The 23,408-nt window shown below is 42.9% G+C and overlaps 6 protein-coding genes across 7 annotated transcripts; 3 read left to right on the forward strand and 3 right to left on the reverse strand.

The window, feature by feature from the left end:
* Window positions 1-10,009: 10,009 nt before the first annotated feature.
* LOC128725744 (Golgi-associated plant pathogenesis-related protein 1) lies at window positions 10,010-10,708 on the forward strand. The gene is made up of 3 exons (XM_053819511.1): window positions 10,010-10,113; window positions 10,191-10,308; window positions 10,391-10,708. Exons 1-3 carry the CDS (start codon window positions 10,109-10,111, stop codon window positions 10,706-10,708), a joined length of 441 nt encoding a protein of 146 aa, XP_053675486.1. The 5' UTR covers window positions 10,010-10,108.
* A 999-nt stretch (window positions 10,709-11,707) lies between these two features.
* LOC128724527 (structure-specific endonuclease subunit SLX4) lies at window positions 11,708-15,909 on the reverse strand. Its single transcript, XM_053818252.1, has 6 exons — window positions 15,794-15,909; window positions 15,446-15,663; window positions 15,053-15,400; window positions 12,154-13,796; window positions 11,913-12,065; window positions 11,708-11,831 (listed from the first exon to the last, which is right to left on the reverse strand). Exons 1-6 carry the CDS (start codon window positions 15,907-15,909, stop codon window positions 11,730-11,732), a joined length of 2,580 nt encoding a protein of 859 aa, XP_053674227.1. The 3' UTR covers window positions 11,708-11,729.
* Window positions 15,768-16,327, reverse strand: LOC128722677 (uncharacterized). The gene is made up of 2 exons (XM_053816353.1): window positions 16,180-16,327; window positions 15,768-16,095 (listed from the first exon to the last, which is right to left on the reverse strand). Exons 1-2 carry the CDS (start codon window positions 16,302-16,304, stop codon window positions 15,912-15,914), a joined length of 309 nt encoding a protein of 102 aa, XP_053672328.1. The 5' UTR covers window positions 16,305-16,327; the 3' UTR covers window positions 15,768-15,911.
* A 1,068-nt stretch (window positions 16,328-17,395) lies between these two features.
* On the forward strand, window positions 17,396-19,429 carry LOC128724528 (putative glycerol kinase 5). The gene is made up of 5 exons (XM_053818253.1): window positions 17,396-17,515; window positions 17,580-17,673; window positions 17,873-18,372; window positions 18,450-18,881; window positions 18,950-19,429. Exons 1-5 carry the CDS (start codon window positions 17,396-17,398, stop codon window positions 19,415-19,417), a joined length of 1,614 nt encoding a protein of 537 aa, XP_053674228.1. The 3' UTR covers window positions 19,418-19,429.
* A 738-nt stretch (window positions 19,430-20,167) lies between these two features.
* On the forward strand, window positions 20,168-21,383 carry LOC128727283 (60S ribosomal protein L18). Of its 2 annotated transcripts, none has more exons than XM_053821178.1 (3): window positions 20,168-20,175; window positions 20,498-20,584; window positions 20,747-21,383. In XM_053821178.1, exons 1-3 carry the CDS (start codon window positions 20,173-20,175, stop codon window positions 21,224-21,226), a joined length of 570 nt encoding a protein of 189 aa, XP_053677153.1. In that variant the 5' UTR covers window positions 20,168-20,172; the 3' UTR covers window positions 21,227-21,383. The 2 variants fall into 2 exon arrangements, with proteins under 2 accessions (XP_053677153.1, XP_053677154.1); XM_053821179.1 differs by lacking the exon at window positions 20,168-20,175 and adding an exon at window positions 20,215-20,232.
* Window positions 21,384-21,499: 116 nt separating this feature from the next.
* LOC128725914 (folliculin) lies at window positions 21,500-23,216 on the reverse strand. Its single transcript, XM_053819688.1, has 4 exons — window positions 23,174-23,216; window positions 21,946-23,115; window positions 21,774-21,876; window positions 21,500-21,705 (listed from the first exon to the last, which is right to left on the reverse strand). The coding sequence occupies exons 1-4, from the start codon at window positions 23,214-23,216 to the stop codon at window positions 21,588-21,590; spliced, it is 1,434 nt and encodes a 477-aa protein (XP_053675663.1). The 3' UTR covers window positions 21,500-21,587.
* Between the last annotated feature and the right edge of the window lie 192 nt (window positions 23,217-23,408).

A 23,408-nucleotide genomic window follows, 5' to 3' on the forward strand; every position in this document is an offset into this window, starting at 1 on the left:
GACGTCCGATACCGTAACAGCGTCATGTAACGCTTTGCTATGAATAATGTAGCTATTGCCATGATGGCGAACAAACGGGCGAACAGCATGATATATAGGTCAATCCTGGTGCCGCCTGTTGAGTTGAGGATTCTTTTCAAAATTGTAATGAGAATTTTCTCCCTCCCGTGCTGGTTGTGAAAGGACCTGCGAGTACATTTGGAATGAGTTTTGCGAAATCCATCAGCACCGCGTCGCCAGTACTTCATCAAACATTCATCCATCGAGCTGCAGCGTGCACAGGACCTCTAGGACCGTTTGCTATTATACCCTGCACGGGTTAAACCTTCGTCTAGTATGAATGTGCATTTTACACCGACAAAAGCCGGCAAGAATACAAAAAAGAACTTCCGCTTCGCGCGAACAAGCTCAAACATTTCCCTCCTATATCGGGTACCTCTCGTTCGTTGGATTGTTCGTGCTTCATGCTGCGGTTAATCCAAGTAACAAGGAAATGACTGGGAAGCCACCCCGAAAGCCGGTAATTGCATCGTTCTATTCCCTCCGGTTTGCGCGTACGAAAGTGTACTGAAAAGGGCAACGAAAAATGTAAATCCATCACAGGCCCATGTGCCCACCCTTCGCAGGATGCAGGAAGGTGCGAGCTCGCAATTGCGGGAAATGGAAAATATTTCCTCAGGTCAACCGTTTTTTTTTGGCTTGGCGCCATTTTTCTCTCCCCGGGCCGTCGTCAAGGCAACCGCACGGGAAAATCCTGCATCCGCAGGAGCAATTTTGCTTCGCAATGTTCGGCCCCTTCCTTGGGCGAATTTCCGGCGGATGATTTAGCACATAGCCACAAGACAACTGCAGGCTGTAAGGGGCGACTTATTGGCGAGGGTTTCGAAAAGCAAAAGCGATATTTGTGGGGGTTGCCGAGACGAGAAGGTGGAACGATACGGGGCGTAAAGTATCGATCCGTTTCGGTATCGAGAAATCGTTCATTCGCAAACAGAGGCGCAGCGACTTTTCCGGCTTCCCCCGAAAATGGCGCCACATGATTGCCTTTTGCACCCAAAAATTCCCTTCTTTAAGATCGAATGTTGAACGCGTCGAATAATTTGTTAGCTGGTGTTTATGTTAATAAATAAAAAACGCCATCCCAATAGCCTGTTAATCGCTCGTCATGAAACTCGCCACCTTTGCCTGTGCTTTGGGTGCCTATTTTTGTCCATTTTTATTCCCGCCATTTCACTCCCACGACCGCGCTGCTCCGACTTGCGCAAATGCAATGGGCAACCCCACGCTAACAAATATGGGAAATTTCAGACCCATCGAAGCGCGAGCACTTCCGGGAAAGTGCCACCCGGTTTGGCACAAATCGACCCCGAAAATCGAAACCCCGACTCAGTACGTGAGTGAGGCTCACCAAAACAAAAAAAAACCACACCACAGTTACACCATTTACACCTGCACCACCGATAATGGCGGGCATCCAAAAGTGGCGATCCGTGCGACGTGTTGTGGTGTATTTCGGCACCAACACCACACACAGGAACGTGCACATTGTGCGGGAATTTTGGAATGCGAACGCGAAGCGAATTTAAAAATTCGTTCTCCCGCGGAGACACCCACCGGGCAGGGCGCGAATCGAAATCATTGTCATCGCTCTTTATCGCTTTGGAATGCGTTTGTTTAGGTTTCACCGTACACGCGAGATTCCGCGCTTTGATGGGCTTTGACCTTCCAGAAGAAAAAATAAACCCCCCCCCCCTTCGGCCAGAGGGGCACAGCACAATGAGTCGTAAAAAATTAAACCATGCAGATACGTCCAAAGGCATCCAATTACTCCGTCGTGCGGGCCATTCCCGATCGCGCCATCATTTGTCAATGATTTGAGTTGCTTGTATTCGGCGTTTTTTTTTCTCTCCTCTTCATTCTGCCCTTCAATACTCAGCGGCAGTACTTCCTGTGGGGCAACTGGCGGCTGGAAACAATGCGAGGGCTTCCTGTGGGCAGCATAAATCGAAACGCAAATCCGTGCTGGACCAACGGTGTGTAATGGACCGATTGACCTTGCACGGGTTCCCACCGTGGGGGGGAAATTCAAGCGTCCTCCCGGGTACAGGAAGCCAAACCCCCTCATCGATCGCGCATAAATCGGCCACACATCTCACAGTCGCTTCCTTCACAACACCGTGTAATGAATGCCGATCGATGCCAATCGGCTAATCGGCGGGAAAACTCACACCCCAGCGGGGGGGCCACCCATATTTCATAAGTCAAACAAATCCCGACGGCACGCCAACACGTGGAAAATTGAAACACGCTGGAAGAAGGGAGCCGAGAAATTAGAAACTGACTTTAAACTTTGGCTCATTCCCTCCCAGAAACATCGTGTCCCTTCTAATCGTGTAAACAAGCACTTTCCTCGTTCGCTCAGGACCACATTCGAAACCGTTACAAGCGCACCCGAGGGATCTGTTTTTCGTGCTTCACGTGCTCACTTTTCCCACCCCAAACCAAACGAAGAAAAACCCACAGGGCCCCCGTTGCCGTGAAGAACGATTTCCAGACAAATGCACCGGACTCGGCAGCTTCCGAGTTTGCCACGTTATCATTAAAATTGGCCCTTATGTGTGGATGCGCACTGTGTGTGTGTGCGCACTTGATTTTGTTTTTCCGTTTTTTTTTTACAATCACTTGCTTGCTCTCGCTCTAACCCACACGCGAGAGATGATTCACTTTCCGTAGCGTCATTCCCGTGCGAGGACCAAAATCCGCGCTTTCGAACCTCCACCAGCCGGATATGCACACACACGCACTCGCGTTCTACACAATTGTACGCGCGGCGTTTGGCAAAACAAAAACACACCGCAATCTGATGTACGACCAATAAAACAAAACGCCAGCAACGCCTTCCTGGTGCGGTGGAAAACTCGGCACCGCACGCACGCACACTCACGCACGCGTGCGACAAAAAACCTCCGCCGGGGTGGAAAACGCTGACTTTTCCCAGCACCCGATGACGGCCGAGTACCGGAATTGCTTGCTGCAAGGACGCGACCGCGTAGTGCCGTCGCTCGCAGAAAACTAGCGCTCCGGATGAGAAGCGGTTCTCCAGCAGCGGCTCGGGCAGATACGCACGTGAGCCCCCTCCCCAGGTGCATAGTGGGTTACCGTGGGTGGCTACCGAGATGCTGGATAGGTGGACAAAAATGGCTACATAGTGAAGCAAAAATGCTGCGCTCTTTGGAGTTTAGCAAATAGGAATTTTTGTTATTTTTTATTTCGCTCGGTCGATTCCGTGTGGGACGACAAACTATCACAAAATTCACACATTTAATTCCTTTCTTTGCTTTACTTCGAGCAATTTCGATTTAAAAGAATATTTAAGATTGTACCTGATGTATTTTGTCTGAGTCCTTGCTATTGATGTTGATGTTCCACTTATCACTAATGATGTTCTGTAGTAATGCATAGGAGTGTAGAGCAAAAAACTCCATAAAATCCAGCCTCTATAGCCTAATCATACCCGTGAAACCATAAAGTGGTTTGCAGAAATTGTTATATGTTTGATAATCAGATAAACAACTAGATATGCGCTACCCTCTACACGTATGCAACCGATTTTCGAACATAAATTATCCGCTTTCTTGCAACGGCTGTCTCACTATGGGTTACAATCGCTCGCTGCCTTGTGTGACCACGCCGCCCGATCGAATTTATCCATAGTCCAGCATCAGATTTCCCGTGCACTCGCACTCATTCACTCACACACTTAGCTACCGGAGAAGATCAAGGTTACGCGGCCTCCCACGAGCGAGCCTTACGAGTGCTTACGATAGTGAGTGCCCGGGATTGTTTTCCTTTGCTAGTAATCGTTTTTTTTTCCTTCTTTTTTCTTTCGTTTGTTTAATCAACGAAACGTTTGAAGATAACGCAAACCGGATGCAGGCGGCCCTGATGGTGGAAATTCGCACAACACGCGCCATTCCAAGCAAGTTACGATTTGGAACTCGAAGTAGCAATCGCTACCACGCACACACATCCCACCACGCGGTAACGGTTAAAGCGGACGCTTGGTGCCGCGTACAAGTGGCACCTTTATCAGCGGCAAAATCCACAAAAGAAGAAAGGCCAGTTTTTATCACGCATAGGACGCCGTTTACTTTGTACTTGCAGCTTGACCAACCACATTCCGGCCATCTGTTTGGGGATCGGCGAGATGAATGAATTCCAATCGACACAAAAACAAAAAACACTCCAAACACACACAAACACACCAGCAAAACGATGCGTTGACGCATCAGGGGAACGTTTCCGGGTGCGTTTTACAACCCCATTATAGTACGCGCGTCCACTTTACGCATCCGCATCCAATACGGCCGTCTCTCTCTGGTTTTGCCGGCGTCTCCATGTTCCGGTGTGTGCTTCCTTCTCATCTTTCTTTTCACCACAAGGATGCTGCCCTTTTTTTGCTATGCATGCCGGGTGCCAAAAACAACCCTGCCACACGCCGTTGTTTATCGCTGCGGGACGCGCACTTTTCGGCGCGCATCCTGGCTGCTGGTCGTCTTCCCTTGGGCTCTCGTATCTATCCGCAATGCGAGCGCAAAACCCTTTTGGGGGCACATACGCAATGTAAAGTGTGCTGTTATTTTGCCTCGCTGCAGGTCATCGTGCCAATGCCCGGATCAGATCGTTTGTGGCTCACAAAAACCGACTGCATTTACATAACAAATGCATACACATGCTAAAAAGGTGGCTCACTACCTCTCTCTCTCTCTCTCTCTCTCTCTCTCTCTCTCTTCTGGCCCATGCGATGTCACACGAAGAACGAAATGATAATGAACGTCTGGTCACACCAGGGCAGATTGCACTCAATGCACAAACTGGCAACCACCTAAGAGCCGGTCTCAACAGCAGGCGACAGTCACGCTCGGAGTTTTCCCATAACAACACGCGCTCTTCACCTAGTGCTTTTCGAGTGTTTGACCGAGCAATTAAAGTTCTGATTGAGCGGGACCGTTTTGCAAACATGATTACAGGCGACTATCCGCCCAACGACGACTTCTCCATTAGCACGCGACGACTCAAGCGCGCACCTCACGCTTCAAGTGACTCTAATTAAACCCTGCGATTAAAATGCACTTGATGCGGCGATGGGGCCGTCTCGTTGAAGTAAACCGAAATCGATAAGAATCGATTTATCTGAAGCGTGTGTAAGCGTTTTAATCGATAAAAAAAACCTTTACTCCATCACGTGTGGCCATGGCGATAAACTGAGCGGCCAATCGACTATCAACCCTAGGAAAAAGTCAATGAACCGATAAGTGATAAACGCGCTATAAATTCTAAGAAACATAGCTTTAACAATTTTGATGCATTCTGGGTATAAGCTATCATATCTTTTTAATTTAAAAAATGTATTTCTCATAACCCGACCGGAAGCCTCATCTGGCTCATTTTCTCGATAATCATTTTCCCGATAATCATTTTCTCGATAACGAAAGATTTGAAGTTAGTATATAAGCGACTAAGAGTCCAGTCCATCATTCATATTTGTGTATACACTTGCAATAAACAAAGTTAAAGATGAGGTACGTTGTGAATTCCATCCTTTTCATCATTTGAAATTATAAAAACATTACAAATGTTTACTACCACAGTTTCACCCAATTTCAAATCGACACTCTGAACCGCCATAATGAGCTGCGAGCTAGGCACTCGGCTCAGCCTTTGGTATTGGATCACGAATTAAATCGTTATGCTCAAGAATGGGCTGACGTAAGTGTTCATTGAAGCGACTATATCATTTTTATAATTTTTAAATTTACACTCCTTTTCAAATCATAACCAGACGCTGCTCAGTTGGAATAGATTGCAGCATCGCACCAATGGAAAGTACGGCGAAAATCTGTACTGCAGCTCTGGATTAACAGTCACTGGCAAAACTGCAGTCGATAGCTGGTACAGTGAAGTCAAATACTATAGCTCTGGTCAAGCAACTCCGTCTAATTTAGGTAAAGTGGGCCATTTCACTCAGTGTGTATGGAAGAACACTACAAAACTAGGTGTAGGTGTTGCTAAGCGAGGACCAAAAGTTTTCGTTGTGTGCACCTATGATCCTCACGGAAACATTATAGGACATTTCCACAACAACGTAAGTTGCAACTAAACATATCTACATTGGCTAAAATAAACTACTATTCAGAATTTCGTTTGTATCTATTTTAATACGATGACAAGCTTTTTGCTTATAATTCCATCTATTACTTGAATGTAACTGCATGCATGTGCGCCTCGTGTATTGATAACAGGTAGTGATATAATCAACACAATGATTTTGTATGTGTCTGGTTTTACAGCTGGTTTTAATCTTTAAGGATCGCGTTTACCTAAGATAGCAAACGTTTTGGTTATTAAGTTACCAATCTGCCATTCCAATTCTTATATCAAATAATTGCTATACACAATCACTTTCTGCCACATTTGAGCCGTCATAAAATGAGGTCTCGCAAGGACCATCCCACACTAGCGTTAGAAATGGAAGAAATATCTTTAAAATGTTTCACGTTGATCGCTACATACGGAAATCGGAACTGTATTCGATTTCCAATACGCAGCCCGTAGATGAGATGTTAACTAGCATCCTGCATAAATTTCATAAGAGATGCGAGGCATCTCCTCATCTCATTATAAGGAATCTCGTTCTGGATTCCTAGCGCCTCCTTTTATTTATGAAAGGATTACTGTTACAAAAGTAGGGAGTAAGTTACGGTAGCTTATATAATGTTAAGTAGGCTAATTAGTTTCAAGTAGTAATTAAGTTATCAATAAGTGGTCATGGTTTCACAAACCACATATCACATGTTTCTTTCCTCACAAAACTTTTGCAATCGCCCACGAGCACTGCACTACGCAATAACCTTACACCTGAAAAGCTAATTAAGCTGCATCCTGTGTATTAATCCAAAACTACCTGTGAATACTTAAATACTTGAAATATAAAATTATATATATTTAAAATGTTTCGTTGACTTTACCATCAGTAAAAAAACTATACAGTTAAGGCATCCAATTAAAGTCACAGTCATAAATAGATGACCAAAATTGCATGAACGTAAACTTCTTGATAACCAACCCAGCAAACCTATTAATATTGGAAAATGAAAAAACGCAGTTCTAAGGTCAAGTAAATTTTAAGAAAAACGTCAAAAAAATGTATTTTTTATTTGGCGTAAAGAGAAACCCATTGACATCTCAACCGAATGTTATCAGTTTCATGAAAAGTGAAAGTCACGATGGCGATACCACGAAAACTATAGAAAACAATTATCGATTTCATCATAAGCCACCCGTGTAGTAGTATTATCATTCAACCGATAACGAGATAGTTTAAGTTAGTATATAAGCGACTAGAAGCCCAGATCATTTAAATTATTATTTAAATTTATTATTTTTTCATAGTTACAGGCACATAACAAAAGTGTTCTTCCACAGTTTCACTCAGTTTCAAATCGACGCTTTGAACCGCCATAATGAGCTGCGAGCTAAGCACTCGGCTCAACCCTTGGTACTGGATCATGATTTGAATCGTTGTGCTCAAGAATGGGCTGACGTAAGTGTTCATTAACATAAAACCACCAATACTGTGCTCAGTTAATTCCAAATATAATTACTTCTTTTCTGTTCTTAATCAGACCCTGCTCAGTTGGAATAGATTACAGCATCGCACCAATAGAAAGTACGGCGAAAATCTGTACTACAGCTCTGGATTAACAGTCACTGGTACAACTGCAGTCGACAGGTGGTACAATGAAATCAAATACTATAGATTTGGTCAACCAAATCCGTCTTACTTCGCACAAGTGGGCCATTTCACTCAGTTAGTATGGAAGAACACTACAAAACTAGGTGTAGGTGTCGCTAAGCGAGGATCAACAGTTTACGTTGTGTGCACCTATGATCCTCACGGAAACTTCATGGGACAATATCACAACAACGTGAGTCCCAACTAAACGTTTTCCATGTGTTTGCTATAATAAACTACTATTCAGAATTTCGTTTGTATCTATTTTAAGACAATGACAAGTATTTTGTGTATAATTTCACCTACTGTTTTTTGCATGTTACTACATGCATGTGCGCATAGTATGTTGAAATTTGGCAGTGATATAATTGAAACATAACGATTTTCTATGAGTTTGGTTTAATCCAATCTTTACGGATCGCGTTTAGCTAAGATATCAAACGTTTTGGTCGCTATGTTACCAATCTGCCATTCCAATTCTTATATCAAATAATTGCTATACACAATCACTATCTGCCACATTTGAGCCGTCATAAAATGAGGTCTCGCAAGGACCATCCCACACTGGCGTTAGAAATGGAAGAAATATCTTTAAAATGTTTCGTTGACTTTACCAGCAGTAAAACAAACTATACAATTAAGGCATCCAATTCAAGTCACAGTCATAAACAGATGACCAAAAACCCACTCTTACGCTTCGATCGATTCCATGAAAGAAAACTTCTTGATAGGTATATTCCCACCCATCAACCTACCAAACCTGTAATAACGCACCACGAAGGTCACCAATTTGTACTTTCAGCAATTGTACTAATAAACGCAAACTTTACAATCAGGCCACCAAATTAGACTCTATCTCGTTGCAAATATGGCATCGTCGGATCAAAAGATCAAGTGCTTTAGCTCCAGGTCAACCGTACATACCCGCCTGCACAGCCGATTCCTCTCATCAGATCTCCTTTAGGTGGAGTATGAAGATGCAAGGGCACCTTGCAAAAAAGCAACTTGACCAGAGCATGCCTACGTACAGGACAATTGCACTCTGGGAACTGAGCAAGCATGACTGTCGCCATTCGATGGTAAAAATTGACAAAAAAAACAACCAGCCAGTAATCAGTTCAATGTGAGTCAGTTGTGTGCGTACAGAGAGAAAACACGGTGAGTCGTGTGACATTATCATCCTCAATTCATTCAATATTGAAGCGAAACGTCCAGGCCATTTATTTGCTAAATAAACTCGTCAGTCGATGGGAAGTGTCGCAAAAAGTGCATCATTTGCAGTGCTGCAGATAGTGAGTGTCCAGAGTTGTAATGCACACTTACACACATGGAGGCACTATAACAATAATTTTCTAATTAACACCATTTCCCATTCAGCCCAATTATTAAAGGCATCATTTTATCATACGACATATCAAGCGTTCGACCCACATATCGCGCGTTTTTTTGCTATTAAGGCTGAGTCTCAAGTGAGCGTAAATAAAATGTATCATATATTTATACGATATTTCTTTCGCCTACTACCACTTTTCTTACTAACTCTTAAGCAGTCTACTTTACTACTCAATGTCAATATTTAGTGTTTTCTTCATATTCAGTAAGAATTTAAGGAAGTTTGAATAGCATTTGTCTCAATCTGCAATAGCGTTCAAAATAAACTAGTGACGCAAATTGTAAGAAGAACACTAACTTATGACCTAGCAACACTGCTCTGCATTTGTATTTTTGATCAATGCTTTAAAAGCAAAAGCAGAAGCTCCCAAACATAATTAAAACCGTAAAAACATACACACTTGAACGTTAAATTACATGGTTTACTTTATTTTTTGTTTTGATTCAAAACATTATTCTTCGTTATCAGGGAAAATTTGCCACCCATGTGCCAAATGTACTGCAAATTGTTCCAGGCGATTTGAAAAAATGCACGACCGAAGTTACGAAAAACATAATTGTACAAGCATGCACAAGCATAAACATCATTCTTTTATATATAAATAGATAAGGAGCAACGAGGGATTTCACAGGAGCCATTGCTAAATTGCTGATTAGCAGTATGCGAAATGGTCGGCGAAATTTAAGTACCAACAGATATGACTCATTTACTGACATGGATCGTATTATAAAAGCCCATGGTACTAGCAAGTTGAGTTTAGTTTTAAAGTTTGGTTCGATTGAGACACTGAAATTTCTGACATTTCGTCTAAAAATTCTTAGGCTTGTCTTCCGATAGATAACGGATTATTCTAGGCAAATACATAAAAAATTCAGTATACAGTTCGCCACTTTCTTTCAACACTCCATTTGCAGACAAAGATGAGGTACGTTTGCTGCGCAATAGAACTTTCCATTCTTTCAATGTTGTAAATACAAAGAGACAATATTGTTTCTCCAACAGTTTCACTCAGTTTCAAATATCCGCTCTGAACCGCCATAATGAGCTGCGAGCTAAGCACTCTGCCCCGCCTTTGGTTCTGGATCAAGAGTTATGTGTTTCTGCTCAAAAATGGGCTGACGTGAGTGTTTATTAAGATTGTTGAATTGTATGCACATTTTAATATGTTTTTTAATTCATACGTTTTCTCGATTCACAATCAGACGCTCCTAAAATGGAACCGACTGCAACACAGCACCGATAAAAAGTACGGTGAAAACCTGTACTACAGCTCCGGAATGGCCGTGACTGGAGCAGCAGCGGTCGATTCTTGGTACAGCGAAATTAAAGACTACAGACACGGCGAGCCGAGTCCGTCTAATTTCTCCCAGGTGGGTCACTTCACTCAAGTGGTATGGAAGAGCACTCGGAAACTAGGAGTGGGCTTTGCCCAGCAAGGATCGACGGTTTTTGTCGTGTGCACATATGACCCTCGCGGTAATATGATGGGAACGTACCCCCAAAACATATCTATTAACTAAACATGATCAACTGAAATGCTGAAATAAATTGCATTCATATTGCTGGCATAGCAATTGTCCACTTGAAGAAATTTATTCTATCTAGAAAACGCACATCGAACATCCATAATCAAAACTACTTCGAGTGCATATAGTCAGTCTTTCACAAGAACAGCATGCAAATATCAACATATTATTGACAAGTACAAGAGTAATCGTATTTTTTACAACAAACCACTTATTCTATTTTTGGACAATATATCAAACGACCTAACGAAAATGAACATAAAATCGGTCATTATCAGCTAGTTCACATATTACAAGTTTGATGAATCAAATACGTCTCATTTCCCACATGATTTCCAAAGCCCTCGAAGACGAAGTGTTAGAAAAACTGACAACGTTGGCTATACCCATGACCCTCGTAGTAACTTCACAGGACAATATCGCAACGTATCTGACCAACTACGCTGAAATCACTAGACTTTAAGAAGTTCCGTTCAAGAATGCCTTGACGTGATTCATTTATCATAAACCAAAGACACCTGTATTACAGATGCACACCCTTTGGAAAAATGATAACGACTGCTTGTAGATAATAAATGATAACGACTGGTGGTAGATAAAGATAAAACGATAATAAACGTTATATGATACCACACGCTATCTTTATGTTCCGTCCATACCCCGGAAATAGGAACTAGATGTACCGAATCAACTACAATTATTATATGAAATCGTAATTGACAACAACACACATTTTGAAGCCCTAGGTACTTTAGGTAACAGCGGTAACCCTACTCCTCCCTGTTTGCTCTTATTATAGTAAGAGCAAGAAGTATAATTTTAGTGAATCCAACCCGCATATTTTGTTTCAAACTGTTGTCCTTTCATCCAAAAAGACTCATTTAAGTGTTTAGGAAAGTGTAAGTCATCATGACAAAATATATGATCATTTATCGAATTCAAAATAAATGTTGATTTTAGTAACATAAAGAAAAAAATCACCTGTCTATACGCTGACACATTGACTCATCACGTTTTATTTGCTGCCATTCTTCGATGCCGTTTTAGCCACCCGATCTCCGCTGCCAGACACAGTGCGGAATGTGATGCAATGCTTATCGAGAAATGCAATTAGATCCTATAAGAAAGACATTGTAATGTGAGAAATTTAAGTCGCATGTCTCAAACAGAACAACACAAAATGTGAAAGGTACCGTACATTTGTTTCGTATCGTAAACCAGCATTTTTTAGATTCTTATATATGTCATCTAAATTGACTGGTTCGTATCGCAATATTTGACGCTGCAAGTTTTCACTTTCTGAAGCCAAATTGAAGAAGGATATATGCAACGGCACGGCACACCAATGGATCTGGAAGTAGTATATCAACAACCAAAAATAACAAACATAAGCAATATAATGCTAACAAATCTTCGAGTTTTTACACGCCTTCACTCACCTTCTTTCGTGGTTTTGAGGGTAGAAAGTACTCCGCCTCATTAACATTTAGTTTAAAGGCACATTTTGCAGGTTTTTCATGACCGATGTTAGTGCTTACCGACGAAATATGCTTGTGTCCTTTTGCCGAAGCTTTTTGACTATCTACGGATAGTTTCGGATCTTCCGCCGTATCTTCCAGTACATCGACATATGGGTGCATTTGCTCAAACAAATAGTTAAGCACTCTTATAGCTTTGCTTCTGGTCAACGCCTTCAAACCGAATTTATACAGCTCACGATCAATTTCGGACGCTGACATGGCCGTATATGCGGGAGCATCTGTTTTAACAATCGATGTATTAATCACGTATTCTGGTGGCGCAATCACTGGCACTGCAGCCTTTAAATCATTAAATTTGTCTACAAATTCGTCTCCTTTTTGCCGTTTGTCGCTGGCTAGTTCCTTGTCCTGTGGTGTTGAAGAGCAGCCTATACTGGATTCGGAAGCTATCCGTTTTAATGTTACACAATTCGTAGGAGAGTCAAGTTGAGTTGACGATTTCGCTCTGCTAAAAGGCTTTGCTGATGAAGCAAGGATGGAAGTCAAACAACTGTCTTTCTCAGGGCGTTCACATGCTTGGGATTCTGCTTCAATCTCATGTTCCTCAAAATTTGGCTCTTCATAATAATTTAGATAATTATCTAAGTTCTCTGATATAACATTCCCCTGCTTTGTATTTTTGGCATGAGCCTTTGATGTTGAATCTGGTGACTGTTGCTCGTCTGTCAACACGTTTTCTGCATCCGTTGCATATTGAATCGTTCTTGTTTGACTAGACAAATTCAACACAGCTTCCAGCTGCTTTGGCGGGCTGTGGCATTTGCTTGCACTCAGTTGTGCTCTCAACGGAGGTAAATTAAACTGCTTTACCAAGTTGTCCAAATAAGCGAACGTACTGTCAGCGCCTTCAACAACGGCACTCACCATGTCAGACTCGCTCGAACAGATCGTGACAACCTCGCAATCAGATTGCATAACTGCTTGACTCCCAGATGATGTTGAATTCGTTACGACAGATTCATTTTGGGAGGTGGTATGACCATCATAATACGGAACGGTTATATTCAGATCGTTATTCAACGAATTTTCTGTACCGTTTTTGGCGCATGCTATATCCCTTGGGGCATCTCGGGGTAGCACATCCCGGATAGAATAGTTGATCTCATCGTCTGAGATGACAAGCACATCATCTTGTGTGTCACTTGGTTGGGTGCAATTCACCTTTGATGGGGAGCTACTAATTACTTCATTAGAATTCGATGCCGATGTATCAAGTTCTTTTACACTTTCCGTATCTCCAACCAAGCTGACTGTTTCCACCATATTGCTATCTCCTCGCAAGGCTTCTGTTAACCGTGCTTTTATTGCAATTCGATTAAATGATAAATCTTTACTAGGTACAGTTGCAATGTGACAATTGCTGTTTTTCGCTGTTGCACTTGCATCTCCCTGTTCAGCCACTGACATGCATTGCTCATTTTGCACGGCTTTGTTACATAATCCTTCAGACAACACCAAGTCTATGGGTACTTGATGTACTGACCCATTATCGTTTAACGAAGTCGATTCCGTCGTAACTTGCGAAGGTGCTGAAATCTTCTCTAGACAGTGGTAGGTAATAAGAGAAATAAAAAAAATAATAAAAAACTATTTGTTTACTGTCCTTCAATCGACAAATTATGAAAAAAGAAGACAACAAATCTATATTTCAATAATTCTAACGCATGTTAGAAGACTCGACCCTCACCTTCGTCACTCGAATAGACTTCAAAACCGATTACCGGGTGCGGATCCGTATCATCAAATATATTTTCCAAACTACGATGCAGGATTTTCTCAGGATTTGTACACGTATCTGGTGCTGTAAAAAAATTATCCTTTTCTTCTTCGTCCGATGTATCATCGATCAAAATCACTTCCAAATGCTCGAGACTTTTTTGATTTACATCGACTTCGTTACAGAGCCCAGCACTAATTTGGTGCTCTTTATTTGATGTTATCACATTGTGCAACGATTTTTGGAGATCTTCGTTGCTCATTTGGTTGCTCATTCTGCACTGTTGATTTTCGAAAGATTCATTACTTTCCCGAAAATCTTCTGGCTTTTGAAAATCATATGGTGCCACAACGTTAGAAAGCGCTTCATTTGATATTCCATCATTCACAGTATTTTTTAACCAGTAGTTTTCTTTAACGTTTTTTGTTTCATTCCTCATATTATGGCTCATTTCTGCAGAAATTCTATCATCAACCTGTACCATTTGCATTGACTCCGGCATGTCGTGTCCTCTGTCTTTAGCAATTGGTTCAACGTCTCCTTGTTCATTGTCACATTCATTGAACAAATCAGGTGAGGCCGATATTAATGCCTCTTCCTCTTCGACAGCCACATCTGTCAAGGTTTCAAGGTCCGCCTGGCATGTTATACGTTCTTCTCTTTCCGGTGTGCTTTCTCGGCCGGGAATTTTACTCCAGTCTTTTAACAGACATCCAACAGGAGCAGGATTCATTTCCAACAGCTCTGGAACGTAGAATTTTTCCAATATCTGCTCGCTTTCCAATCCAGTCTGGGCTATCCAAAACAAGTGACTGAGGTACGATTGATCATTTTCCAGATGCAAAGACATGCAATGATCAGTACTTGTAGCTATCACGTCATTAGGAAACAATTTCTTAGTTTGGAGATCGATGAAAGCAGATAATTCTTCTTTATCTCTACGCCTTAAATTCGTAGCTCGATTGTGTTTAATTTTTTTCACATTCTTTGTTCCCGAGGCTCCAAATATGACATTCAAATCGTAATCAGTATAGCTGTTTTTACATCTGAATCCAAACTGCTCCAAAGTTGTGCGTATACCCACAATTCTGCGCTCTTGTATAGAACTGGAACTGCTTGCGAGTTGTTGTTCTTGCATTTCTTCTCCAGCCACTGGATTAAGCCCACATTCATAATCGACCAGCGATCGTGACATAGCTAAAGCCATTTGCAGTTGCTCCGGATCGATCTGCTCCGACACGCTGTGTTCTTTTAGCAGTTTGTGCAATACTTCGTGATCGTTTTTGTATTTCCTAAACACTTTCCGAATGTCGCCTTGATTTTTGGGTCGCTTGGGCGCTTTCAGTTTTTTGGCGGCACGTTGTACTTTGGTGGGCTTTGTTTGAGAACTCGTGCTGGATTTGGCTTCTTCAAAATCGTCATCTCCCACTGTGTTTTTTTCCAAAAAATTACTTATTAAAACGTTTCTATTACATGCTTTTTTCCGCAGCTTGGGTAATTTTGGACCATCAAGCGGATTGCACTCTGGCACCTCTTGGGTTCTCCTTCGCGTATTCGGTTCGCTTGATTCTCCATTATTATCCATCAACGGTTCGGAGGCATATTCGATGAACGTTTGCTGGGAAGCAGTAGGCTCTTCCAAGTCGTTACTAAAATATTTTGAAGGTTTACCTATCAACCGGCTGCAGGCACTGCAAAATAGGAAAAAATTAAAGCATAATTGAAAAATACTACTGTTAGTCCAACATGTAATTGTTTATTTACTAGTTAAAACTACAATTAGAGCAGAATACCCTTCACCCTAATCTCCCGTAGCATTACCCAACATCCAAAAGGCCCGTAGTCTTCACTTCCTCAACGCCAGCGCCATGTGATGGAGGATTGTCTGCAGCCGGTTTGGCAAGCCTCAACTTGGCGTACTTTAACCGCTTACTCATCTTTACTTCCTTGTTAGATCGTCTTTTTCTTCCTCAAGCAACTTCCGGATGGAGTCTCCTCGCCTAGGTGCGATCAAACTAACTCGCATCAGATTTTTGCGGTCCACCTCTTCCTCAGTCTTTTCGAAAAAGTCTCTCTTCAGACGATGCTGCAGATCATCGCCACCAAAGTAACTCACGACCGTGCTAGAGGGGGTTCATCAAATTAGAAAATCAGCCCGAATTGCTAAGATGAAGCACATGAGTAAAAGAAACGTTGGTTCAACTTACTAAAACGTCGCGAAAAGCACGGTACCGGCCGCTACCACAGCCCAAGCGAATTGGTTTCTTGTTTTGTATATTACGGTACCCTTCGTGCGACGAGGCTTCCAATGACTATTATCGACACCACCCATTCCCTAACACAACCGATTTGTCACTTCTATACTGGCAATAAGCAAAAGTTCGCAAAGTTTTCTTAAGGACATGCAATAATATTTCTTAACAAACTTAGTTCCTTGTGAAACAACACATAACGATTCTTCTTAGTCTTCTTGATGGTACTCATTGCATACCCTTTGGCATCGGCTGTCAGTGACGGAATGGTTTGTTTACTTAGGGATGTTGATTTCTCACCGTAAGACTGTTATACTGTTTCCATCACCTTTCGCCTGTGTTATACTCCGCTGTTATCATCGTTGACTACGTTTCAATTCACGCGGGAATAGATAAGAGCATGCGCACTTGAATACAATCAAATGCTGACAGATATCACATTTGTTGATAAACAATAGTAAATAGTACTGAATTATGATAGTGCTTAAAATATATCATACGATACGGGTGTTTACGGTATTACTCTGCTGCATTTGGTCCAATGTGCAGACAACTGTAATAGTCAGAACACACGTTGGAAACACACGAAATTACACAAACTTTAGTGTATTGATCAGGTGTGTAAAAAATTCTCAAGGTAAACCACATTGATCCATCTTTCAGCAGCATCCGTAGTCCAAATTCGATTTCAGGTAACCTACTTTCTCTTAAATCGGCGTAGCACTAGGAGAGAAGCACACACCAGCCAGCATCATCACAAAACGCCTTTACGCCATCATCAAAGTTAATCAATTTATCGGTTCCGTTTAACACACCCCAGAGAGAATATATGTTGGTATGGCATTCGTCATACTGCAAACCTGCCTCTTACACTCTTTTGCTCCGTCGATAATTTTATCGGCTTAAATTGAAACGAAACGCTCGCGAGATTTGCTTAGCGTTACACATGACGATCTGCCAGAGCTTCTTGCGCAGTGGTGCGGCAACGTTGTGGTGTCGTCGGGCCAGCGCCTTATCGTCGCAGTCGGAAGTGAGTTTAAAAACACTGTGCATTGCGCAAAGCGTTCCGTGCATCTTTTTCGAGTAATGTTGAATAAGTGGCAGTTGAGTAGATCTGCAAATATTTCCGGTCCTTCGTCAAACAACCCATCGTACCGCCATTTCGTCACCGATGGAACACGCGCGGCACTATATCGCTACGCTCGACGTAGGCACCACGACCATTCGATGTTTCATATACGCTACTAAAACCAACGGCGAACCGAGTACGGTCGGCACGGCCTACGAGCATGTAAGTAAATGCGATACATCGCTCTCTTGTATTATACAAATAATTATTCAATTATTTTTCACAGGTTGACCTTCTCTACCCGGCTCCGGGTTGGGTTGAAATAAATCCCGACAAATTGTGGAGCAGCGTGCTGCTCACAATCCAAAAGGCCACCGAAGGTCAGTATATAAAAGCTGTCGTAAAATCATTATCAATTAGAAAAAAATGGAATCTCACGTTAACACAAATCTGTTATCTAATCGGTAAAAAACGGATTGAAATGAGCAAAAAACGTGTTTTGTGACCAGCTACTGCACAGCGGTAAAAAAATTCAACGAAGCTTAATGAACTGTACGGGTTTTATGTCTTCTTTTTTAGATGCTAAGCTTACAATTGATCAGTTAACGTGCTTGGCAATATCGACGCAAAGAAACAGCTTCACCTGTTGGAACCGAGATACAGGCCAAGTGTACCATAATTTCATCACATGGAAGGACTTGAGAGCTGACCGGCTTGTTAAGGAATGGAACAGCAGCTTTACTTTACGTTTGCTGAAATTTGGAGCGGGATTTTTACATTTTTTTACCAGAAGCAAAAGATTTCTTGCGGGTAGCGTCATCAAACTGATGAACCCGCAGGTGACACTGCGCCTGGCCTGGGTTTTGCATAATAATTCTTCACTGCAGGAAGGTCTTAAAACAGGCAACGTGCTGTACGGTACCATCGATTCTTGGTTACTGTATCGCTTGCGGCAAGGGACCGACCGTACCCGATATGTGGAGCACATCAGCGATGTAACGAATTGCACTTCGACGGGCTTTTACGATCCTTTTGGTCAAGAGTGGGCCGGGTGGGCGCTGAATTTATTTTCTATAAAGGTACATGGTCCGAATGATGCAGGGGAAAAAAGTCATTTTAGATGTATCATTAATTCATTATTTTTTCCCAATTACAGAAAGATTTACTGCCAAAGGTAGTCGACAATTCGCACGATTTCGGTTACGTGCACGAAACGTTGTTGGGAGCAAAAATCAAAATAGCTGCTTCGGTGAGCGATCAGTCAGCATCGCTATGGGGTAATTGCTGCTTTGAGCGTGGCGATGTGAAAATCACAATGGGAACCGGTTCTTTTCTTAACGTTAACACTGGAACGAAGTGCCTTGCCTCGGTGCACGGGTTATACCCGCTGATCGGCTACAAAATGGGGAGAGATTCGCGGATGGATATCAATTACCTCATGGAGGGTTCATCCAACGATACGGGCTCCATCATTGAGTGGGCCCTCAACGTGGGACTGTTTGATGATCCAGCAGAAAGTGCCTCAATGGCGATGTCTGTACCCAACTCAGACGGTGTCCTATTCGTTCCTGCCTTTAGTGGACTTGGTGTAAGCATTACAGCTCATGTAAATTGACACGTGCTTGCTATGCTAGCATTAATCGTTTTCTTTTTTAGCCTCCCATTCGAGACGATTCTGCCGGTAGTGGATTCATTGGCATAAAACCTTCCACACGCAAAGAACACATGGTACGGGCCTTGTTGGAAAGCCTTGCCTTTCGCGTCGCCTTGCTTTACGATTGCGCTTTGACGGAAACGAGGTTTTCATTTACAAGTATCAAGGTCGATGGCGGAGTATCTAAAAACGATTTCATCTGCCAGACGCTAGCCGATCTGACGGGTGTCCAAGTAGAGCGAGGCGAAGTTACCGACTCGACTGCGTTGGGGGCCATGTTCATGGCTGGTCTGAATTGTGGCATTTGGAGCTCGAAGCAACAGTTGATGAACGCGAGAAAAGTGGAAAAAACATTTTCTCCAGACCCGGGCAGGAGGCAAAAACAATTGAAACAAATGCGCGCTTGGGAGAGGGCTGTCGATCGGTTCAAAAAATGGTACATGCTGGAGGACATAAAGAACCTAGACTGAATATGTGATATTTTTTATATGGGACGCTAGAAGCAACAATAAACAAACTATCGATACGATGGAAGTGATCATGAGAATTATGGTGGTTACGAATTCAAATACGTACTAAAGCATGTGTTAAGAAATGCATGTCATTTACAATACAACACAGATAATTAACAGATAAAAAATAGAAAACTATATCTAAAACTTTGTAAAATGCTCTTCACAGCTTTAAGCCAATAACTATTTTGATTTTGAGTTATTAAAGCTTGGTATTGACTTTCATGATGTTTGTAAATCATTCACTAAGTTCAAAAATTACTTATCCGACGCTATTACTGCTTAGGAATCTTGGCCTGCTGTAAAATAACCAAAATCGCCTGATCCTAAAACCTGAAACTGGTCGTGATTTGCCGTCGTCCAATTGGGTACAACTGCCCTTTTAACAGAAGCATCAAATCCCTCACAACGACTGTTCTATCCACGTGGGCCACCCAATAGAACTTAATAAGATCAGCCATAGCTCCAAAGCTCCGAGACACTAATTTGCTACACAATAATGAAATCTTTTATATATTACTAGCTTCTCACTAATAATAATATTATAAAATAAGTTGAGTAACTTGCAACGGAAATTCGCAATGAAGAATGTACCATAAAATGAACACCCCGGTGAAAATCATACTACACGCAGCGCCGTTTGACATCAAAGCTGTCATTGTTCAAGTTGCGTGTGTTGGCTGCCCTGGTTCTTTCTTTTTCCGGTCTTGAACATGGTAAGAAGTCGTTCTATTACAGCGCTGTGTTGAATCGCATTTTTACGGCTAAAAATGGTAAATTAGTGTTTCAACTTCGACGAACTCGTACTGCAGAATGCGCTGCTAATGTTAAGCTTTCAGTGTTCAGTTTGCGGCTTACAGTTTCTGTCGAAAATACGAAAAACTATGCCATCGCAGTGATGCTGTTCGCATGCGTTGTTGTTTGTCAAAAGCTGGCTACCAACACACGGCGAACCGGCCAACGAAACATTGGCTGGCTTAGCGTTGTTAAAGTGATGTGAACTAATCATGGGTTAATTTGTCTTTTTGTCTACTGTAGGGTATCGACCTCAATCATAAGTGGGACCGTAAGGTTCGTCGTACGAAGCCGAAGTCGTTGGACGTGTACCTCCAGCTACTGGTGAAGGTGAGTTGTCACCGGCGGATGTGAATACAGGAAGTAGTGTTGTTTAGTATGGTGCGACACGCTTCTCGATCGTCCTGTCAAACGGTTCCGATATATACCGGACCTGGTAGTGAACGTAACCTTCCTGAAGATTAATCGCTACTTTTCTTGCCGTTTCCGTAGCTTTACCGCTTCCTGTACCGTCGTACACACAAGAAGTTCAACAAAATCGTGATGCGTCGTCTATTTATGAGCAGGACGAACCGTCCGCCAATGTCGTTGTCCCGTGTTGCCCAGCTGATGAAGCTGCGCGGAAAGGATGAAAAGACGATCGCGGTCGTGGTCGGTTCCGTGACGAACGACGTTCGTGAATTGGACGTGCCCAAACTGAACGTGTGCGCCCTGCGTGTGACAGCGAAAGCACGTCAACGCATCCTCAAGAACGGTGGAAAGATCTACACGTTCGATCAGCTAGCCCTGATTGCCCCGACCGGAAAGAACACCGTCCTGATGCAGGGCAAGCGTACCGCTCGTGAGGTATTCAAGCACTTCGGACGTGCTCCCGGTGTACCACACTCCAACACCCGCCCGTACGTGCAGTCTAAGGGTCGCAAGTTCGAGAAGGCTCGTGGTCGCCGTAGCAGCTGTGGTTTCAAAAACTAAACCCTGCGCGAACTGCACCAGCACTAAACATCATCCATCGCCGTTACGACGGAAAAAAAAAGTGCTGATCGTGTTCATTTTGGTGTAAAACGAATGAAGGAGAAAAATACAAGGAAGGAAGACCTGTTCCGAATGAACCTGTGCGTTTCAAGGAGCTTGCTTTCGATGGCATTGCAACGCGTTGCCAGTACTCTTCCGAAAAGGCGTGTATCGTGTGTGTGTTCCCGAGCAGAACAGTGAATAGGTGTAACAGATTCTTCAACGCTTACGTTTCTATACGTTATTTATTTCTACAAGAAGAAAGTCAGCTTATAGCTGATAAAGGCACACTTTACACTGCAACTGGTAACGGTGTCTGCTCCTATAAATGGTTGTACCAGTAGTTGATTAGAACTTGATCCTGTGGCTGGACGCCGATTATCTTCTTTATTTTTGCCACGTCCTGATTGGAGCTCACCTTACGTATGCAGACCACTTTACTGCAATCGACACGGAAGAAAATTTAAACGCTACAAGTTGTCACTTGTAATGCTGAAAATTTACTTACTTTTTCCATTCTTCCACCAATACCCGTAAATGTTTATCTAACGCGTGGTCATTGAACAGCTCCTCGTCGATGGCTTTGGTAATTTTTTGCAAAAGGCAAGGTACTAAAAGTATCAAAAGATGCAACATTAGTTGGACTAGCGCATATGTACCAAAAACTACGTTGTGCGTACGTTTGCTAGGCAATTCACCCTCCCAGGCACAAACGGCTACCGTATCTTTGTCCTGGTCGTCTACCAAATCGACTCTCATTATGCTGCTGGAAGAGTGCGGAGCGATTGCTTCCTGCTTGAGGTTGATAATACGAAACTCGTTCGCGGAAGTATACGTTTCGGCGTGAGCACGTGCTAGCTTGTGTAGCGCCTCCGGAAGAAACTTTTTCAAATTTGCCACCAAACAGTAGCCCTTCACCGGAGTACCGCGAATAACGATCTGAATCCCAGTCAGCGCACAATAGCAAACGGATAGAAAATTTGATTTCAAAATGCTTCGAAACGCTCGTAGCGAGAACTTTGCACGCGTTAACTCGTCAATCTGGTCAAAGCTTTTGTCTCCGTCGCCCAGGCCTAGGCGACGCATCTGATACCCTTCTTTGTCGGACTGGACGATGGCGAATCCCTCTTCCGTGTCCTTCCCCAACCAGACAGGCGTTGAAGGGCAGCCGAGTGTAATGCTTTCTGTAAGGTACCGGGCTCCCGCCCAGAGGATGAACGAGAAATGTGCATGAACATACGCATAGATAGACTCCTTTCCCGTCAGTTCGATAAGCGATCGATTCGCGGTGATATTTGTGGCGTTGCTTGTCGAACCGTTTCCGTAGCATTTGTTAATCCTTTGAGCTCTATCCAATCCCTGCCGCTGAAGGTCATCTTCGTGAATCAATCTCGCATATTCCTGCAATTCTCTCGATACTTTACCCATGCAATCTGCCAAGAATGGTTGCGTGTTGAGCAAAAACATTTTATCCTTCATTAGGATAACAATGGAAAACCGCTTCTGAAATCCTCTTGCCTCCGAGTCGATAAGATGGAAAGCGTGGCTGAGTACGTGACCATGCTTTGCGTCACCGAAGAAAACAAATCCTCCCTCTGACGCAGAACAGCTCACCTCTGAGCTAAGGCTTCGGAAAGCTGCCGTCTTAACGAGGGCGATGGTCTCCGTGATGACCGGAATTTGACTACTGACAAAGTTGGCATTACTTTCCGGATCCCGGCTCACGAGCCCGATGCTGTTGCCAATCGAATTGCATGCCGCACAGCCTTTGCGGTCGACGTCGAAACTGATATCCAACTGTTGAATGTTAGTCTCGCGCAGCGTCTGCGTGCAAAATATTGCACCGGGTCCTGCAAAAAAACGTCTTAGTTATGCGGCTTCAACATTTGTATTCCACATTTTTCTCACCATGAACTTCGCAAAAATGGCACAGCGCAATTATCGCATTCATTTGAAGCTACCATAGCAGAGAAATCGAACAGCGTAAAAATACGTACAACGTAGATTTTTTAGCAATGGACGTATAAAACTGGTAACGTTCGCTTCTCAGCAACAAAACATAGAACGGAAGATCGCTATGGCGATTCAAGGTATTCCGTAGCGATTAGCGCTTTCAAAAATGCATTTGGCACTAACTGCGCTC

The sequence above is a fragment of the Anopheles nili genome, chromosome 3 (assembly GCF_943737925.1).
Source record: "Anopheles nili chromosome 3, idAnoNiliSN_F5_01, whole genome shotgun sequence".
Lineage (NCBI taxonomy): Eukaryota > Metazoa > Arthropoda > Insecta > Diptera > Culicidae > Anopheles > Anopheles nili.